This window comes from Bos indicus, chromosome X, assembly GCF_029378745.1.
Source record: "Bos indicus isolate NIAB-ARS_2022 breed Sahiwal x Tharparkar chromosome X, NIAB-ARS_B.indTharparkar_mat_pri_1.0, whole genome shotgun sequence".
Classification (NCBI taxonomy): Eukaryota; Metazoa; Chordata; class Mammalia; order Artiodactyla; family Bovidae; genus Bos; species Bos indicus.
The window spans coordinates 96,872,006-96,878,005 of NC_091789.1; the positions used below are offsets into that span (position 1 = coordinate 96,872,006).

Here is a 6,000-nt window from a genome sequence, read left to right on the forward strand (position 1 = left end):
TCTATGGGGTCGCACAGAGTCGGACACGACTGAAGTGACTTAGCAGCAGCAGCTGTGTGAATGACGGTGCACTGCCACAGGATCCAGACTGAGCGGAGCTAAACCAGAATGAAATGCCTTCACCATGCACAGCCAGCGACTGCGCCAAACCTCGCCACTAAGCAGGGCAGCTATTAGACCCCTTTGGAAAAAGCAATAAGACTCGGACGAAAATTGTATGTTCTGAAAAGTCTCGCACGCCAACGCAGGCGCACGCGTATACAGGCGCCTCTCGCCCTCAGTTCCTGTTCTGCGACCACACTGCCTGCAATCACACGGTGGCCAATCACTGCCCAGAACGCTTCCCTGACTCCACACCCAGACAGCCAGTCTCTCGCTCCGTAGTCGTCCCACCAACGAAGGGGTGGACTTGAAAAAGAGACGGAGAAAGTTTCCGCTTAATACCTGTGTCCACTCGGATTCAAAAGCAGTGGGAAGACGAAGAGGAGCGAGTGGGGATGGACCTAGTGGCGCCATGAGTGCCGCTGCTGGGAACTGTGGTCCATGCCCGACGCGGTGTAAGGGGACCCTCTCTGTTGTCACACGCCCTCTCCCAATGGTACCTTCCAGAGTGGGTGGTCTTTCCGCTACCCTCGGTGGTACATCCCAGGACAGAACTGTTTCATCTCGCGCGCCCCTTGCTGGTGGGATTGGGGAACAGCAGATATAGATGCCCGTGGACCATTCCAGGAGGATCCACAAAGGCCGGAAGGGCAAGGTTAGGGGGAAAACCCCACAGATTCCTGCAATTTGGGACTCAGAAAAAAGTCTCCGTAAACTGAAGATTACGTCTCTATGGGGATCACTGTCGTAACAGAGAGCATGGAAAACACTTTATCTTTGCTGGGCATTGTGATTGTTTGTGCTTTCCTGTTCAATACAGAATAGGTCTCATGGGGGAAAGCCAGCCGCAGTCCCCCAAGGGGCAGGATAGATAAAGCTTCCGACTGGGATCTGCAGGCCTGGCGTGGGAAAGCCCTCTGTCGCTGACTGCGAGTAATATGTGGAAGAGACAACAGGACCTTCCATTCTATTAGGAAGGGGGTCAACTCTGAGAGGACCCAAGGACACCACCACGTAGGTGAGATAAAGACCATGGCTTTGTCACCATCTTGTCATCCCTGAATATGTTCCCTAGCAGGATCCTCAGCCTGTCTAGCTATGCCTCTCTCGGCAAGTTTAAATTTGTTTGTTCATTCCATCATTCATGCATTCTCTCCAAAGTATGCATTAAGCACAACTCTGTATGTTAGGACAGAGAAAATCAACCTTTTCCTCATGGAGCTTACATTCTGTTGGGATCATGTGGTCCCTAAATACAAGTAATATATCAGGTGTTTGTAACTGCCGTGATTAAAATTAAATCGGGATAGTGAAACAGAGAGAGGGGGTGATATTTAGAAAGAGTGGTCAGGGAAGTTCTAAGATTGTGACATTTGAGCAACAGCCTAGAGGAGATATGCCTATTTGGGAGAAAAGTATCCTAGACAGAGGTAAGGCCAGTGGAAAAGCTGGGGAGTAGAACCCTGTGTAGTGATTATGAAAACAGTGGGGAGGGCAATGTGACAGGCACAGCATGATGGAGGGAGAGCGAAGAGATTGGGAAACAAAAGTGATGAGGCCCAGGTCCGTTGGCTGTTCTGGCCATTGGGAGGATTTTGACTTGAACCACAGGAGGGTTCTTATCAGAGAAGTCCCCAGGCTTCTTTCTGAGGCCCAGATCGCACATGATTGTTGAGGAGCCCTTGGTTTATTTTAAGAAAAACCCTTCCCCACCCCTTCTGCAGCCGAGCATGCCTTTCCTGGAATCCCCTACACTCAAGGGGAATGCCTCCTCCTGCTTCTAGTGAACATCCATGTCAACCGATGATATTCTCAGGAGAGACAGGGCAAGGACCCTCTTGGTGTGACTGAGGGCACATTGAGTCTTACAAAGGCAAAGAGGCATGATATAAGAGGCACAGAGATGGCAGGGAGAAAGACAAAGATAGAGCATTAGGCAGGGACGGAGAGACTACTTCTGGTAGCAACCTGTCCCCACTTAGTTAGCACCCACCTACAGGCCCCCAGCCCTGCTACTGGATGATGTACAGTACATTTTCCCTATAGGAGAAAAGAAGCTCCTCCGCAGGGACTCTCTCTAGGGAATGACTCAGTCGCCCATAGCCTGGGCCTTAATCATGCTCCCTTCATCCACATCAGGGCCCTCTGCCCATCAAGACAAGGACATGCTCCATTCCTGGGGAGGCTCATGCTGTACACAGGGTCCCTCACAACCTATCCTGCCCAGACTGCCCTCCTGCTGATCTCACTGCCAATGACTGCTTTAATGGAGGAAAGAGAGGCAGGGATCTCTGCATTTGTGGTGGAGCCTCATGCAAATTGGTGAATGTGAGATTTCTCCCCAGCTGCTTGGAGGCTCACCTCTGTACCTTCCCCCACCACATCGATGGGTGTGTGATGGAGAGACACAGAGATATATCCTGACAGTGAGTCAGTCACAGGATTCTTGTGGCCCTGTGCAAACGCCCACCTCCCCCACTACCCGGCCAGGGTTGTGCTGATTCTTCCCTGCCTCCTCCAAGGAGCCCAAGCTTACATGCAGTCTCTCTCCTCCTCATGAGCTGAGACCTTCCATCTGCACTGGGCTTTGGGTGCCCATCTGCTATCGGTGCCCTCCTTGTTGTGGGTTGGACAGATGGACTGAAGGAGTGTGTGTACACAGTTTCTGAAACAGGGCCCCTATCAAGGGTGGTAGTCATATCAGCAAGTATTGTTCTTAACAGGGTTATTACCTGGGCTTCTGTGAACTGAGCATTTTTACCATCTCTGAGGCTGGGGCCCCAGGCTTTTATCTCTGTGCAGAGGCATGGTAGAAATCGTAGCAAATGTGACATCACAGGCCTGCTTCTATGGCCTGTGAGACTGGGGTCCATCTAGCCTTCCTCTTAAGACTATTCTCATGTGCAGATACATGAACAGCTGAGAGGCCCAACCCTCTAGACAAAGGACCCCGAAATAGTTCTGAGATTTCATGCCCTGGGACAGAGATGTGCAAACACTTCAGACTGTTCATCCTGGACACTAACCCAAAACAGCTCTAATAGGTCACGCCTGAGGACACAGATGCAGTCCAACTCAGAAATACCAACTGTGGCTTCAGATGAATTAGGATCCCTAAGAGAAACAGCATTGCTCACAGCCAGTTCCACAGGGTTAACTTGTAACCTCCGTGGTTCCTGCATGACAGTGCAATCTGAAGGAATTCTGGGTGACAAACAGGAAGAGGCACACTGTGCTTTGGACAAACTGGCCCTTATTTAGTCACACAGCTTCCTCAGGAAAAGGTTCAGTGACCCCAGATCCTTGCCCCACACACAAAAGCATGAAAATGATTAACTTGCAATGTCTGATCTCTGTGTTTCACAGTAATCTTTTGCCAGTATTCATGCTAGACTTCATGTATTTCGTAGGCCAAACTCATATTGCCTTCACTGCTACCTCCTCAGAGCAGTGTTCTCAGAGCTAACGGAGGAGCTGTGTCCCGGGATATAGTCCCCAGGAGACCCCAAATCCAACCTAAACTCACAACTCTTCTGTTGTATGTGTTTCTTTAAGTGGACACTACTCTAGCTAATAGCTCCCATTTACCTCAGTGGCTTCACACCCCTCCCCCAGAGCCTACAGTCTGCACCCTGGGACACAGAGCCCCACATCTTTGCCTCTGGGCTACTGCGTGGGCATTTGCACTGAGTCTCTGTTCAGTCAACCCCAAGGGAGAGAGGCCTCCAGTCTTGCAATTCCTGCAGCCTGCAGTCACCAGCATGTCATCCTGAGGAAGGCAGGTTCATTCCAGGGGTGTGGTGTGCCTTAGAGCTGAAGGGCTCTGAAATTGATTTCCCAGGTCTGGGTCCTGAGGATGGCCCTAACCCTACCCTGGTCAACTCTGGTCATGGTAACTCTGTATCCTGCCCCATGGGAGGTTCAGAGTGAATGCCAGATCCACAGAAGAAGCCCCAGAGACTGGTCCTCTCTATCGCAGCACCCACTCTATGCTACTGAATTCTGGAGATAGGAGAGGTTTCCCACTGTGCCTATGACAACTCCCTTACATCCCTCTAATCACCTCTGTCATTTTCCAGAGTCCTTCTCCTGGTAACAGCTGCCACAATTCCTCCCTCTCCCCAAATTGCCACCCCTCCCCTCCCCTTCCACCAGGCCTCCCCTCCCCCCTCAGGGGCCTCTTTAACCCCTCCCGCAGCCCTACTCACAGGGCCTCACCCCATTTGTGTCCTCTCACCAAGCACCCACGCTCCCTCAGAAGATCCCCTCAAGACCCTGCCTGCTCCATGCATTCTGCAGGACACCTATCTTCTGCCCACATGCATGGTCTGTCACAATGTCCCTGTGAGGACTGAACTGAAAACTCTGTTCAGGATCCAGATAAAATTCAGACCCAGACCAGCAGTCCAGGGCAGTTCGTGTGGGGCTGGAAGGAAAAGGAGAGGGTCTCTGAGAGGAGCTTCTGGTCTCAGAATCCTGAAGGGGTGAAAGGCTTTTCTTCAAGGGTCCTAGTGAGGATGAAGTGAAATGGCACCTTATAAGTACTTGTGCATACATGCCAAGTGTGTGCCAATTCTCTTGAATCGTGTCCGCCAGGCTCCTCTGTCCATGGCATTCTCCAGGCAAGAATACTGGAATGGGTTGCCATTCCCTCCTCCAGGGGATCTTGCCGATCCAGGGATCAAACCCCCATGTCCTGCATCTCCTGCATGTCAGGTGAATACTTTCCCACGGAGACACGTGGGTAGCCCCAACATTTGTTGAGAGTTAATCGAATATTGTGTTCTCACTACACACACACACACACACACACACACAGAGTCTAACATAAAACAAAACTAAAGGGACACAAGGAAATTTTAGGAGGTGTTGGGTATGTCTATTACATTGATTGCGGTGATAATAGTATCATTGTTTGCATATGTCCAAACTCATCAAAATGTACACATTAAATATACAATTTGCTGTATATCAACTCTATTTCAATAAAGACATTTAAAAAAGGAGAGCAGAAAAATGTTCTCCAAAAAATTGATACTTACATAAAATGAGAACATTTCTTTAAAAATATTGAGGAGCAACGTTCACTCAAAAAGTAATGACGATGAATAGTACCTTTCTATCTATTAAGTTCATGTGTGTGCATGCTAAGTCACTTCCATTGTGTCTGACTCTTTACAATCCTATGGACCATAGCCCGCTAGGCTCTTCTGTCCCTGGGATTCTCCAGGTAAGAATACTGGAGTGGGTGCCAGGGCCTCCTGCAGGGGATCTTCCTAAGCCAGGGACTGAACCAGACTCCCTCATGCATTGGCAGGCAGGTTCTTCACCTCTAGCGCCACCTGGGAAGTCCCAAGGAAGTTAATTCCTTTGTCTCATATTATGAGGCCACTGTTACCAGATAACATACAGCCTTGTCATACTTTTTCCCACTTTTAAAGCAGTCACCTCTTCCATCTTTGGTTCTAACTTGCTTCCTGACCGGCATACAGGTTTCTCAGGAGACAGGTCAGGTAGTCTGGTACTCCGCTGTGGTTAAGAATTTTCTACAGTTTGTTTGATCCACAGAGTCAGAGGTCTTAGCGTAGTCAATGATGCAGAAGCAGATGTTTTGTGGGATTTCCCTTGCTCTCCCCATGATCTAACAAATCTTGGCTATTTGATCTTTGGTTCCTCTGCCTCCTCGAAACCTAAGTTGTATATCTGGAAGTTCTCGGTTCACGTACTGTTGAGGCCTAGTTTGAAGGAGTTTACAAAGCAGGAGGCTTCAGAACTTGGGGACAATCTAAGTGGAGAAGCTTAGGAAATTGGCGGATGTGAAGGAAGTCTGATAAGAGGGACAAGAAAATGAAGCTCTACTTTCGATGTTGCTAGCAAGGTAGACAGGGGCTAGACCAT

The 6,000-nt window shown here is 49.6% G+C and overlaps 1 protein-coding gene across 6 annotated transcripts in view; it reads right to left on the reverse strand.

Moving 5' to 3' along the window:
* The window catches only part of LOC139181696 (P antigen family member 1-like), a 55,830-nt gene extending 51,637 nt beyond the window's left edge, over positions 1 to 4,193 (reverse strand). For all 6 annotated transcript variants that reach the window (XM_070785314.1, XM_070785311.1, XM_070785312.1 and 3 more), the window contains exon 1: positions 445 to 4,193. In XM_070785314.1, the coding sequence (XP_070641415.1) occupies positions 445 to 516 (72 nt within the window). In that variant the 5' untranslated portion in view covers positions 517 to 4,193. The remainder of the gene's footprint in view (positions 1 to 444) is intronic.
* Positions 4,194 to 6,000: the final 1,807 nt, after the last annotated feature.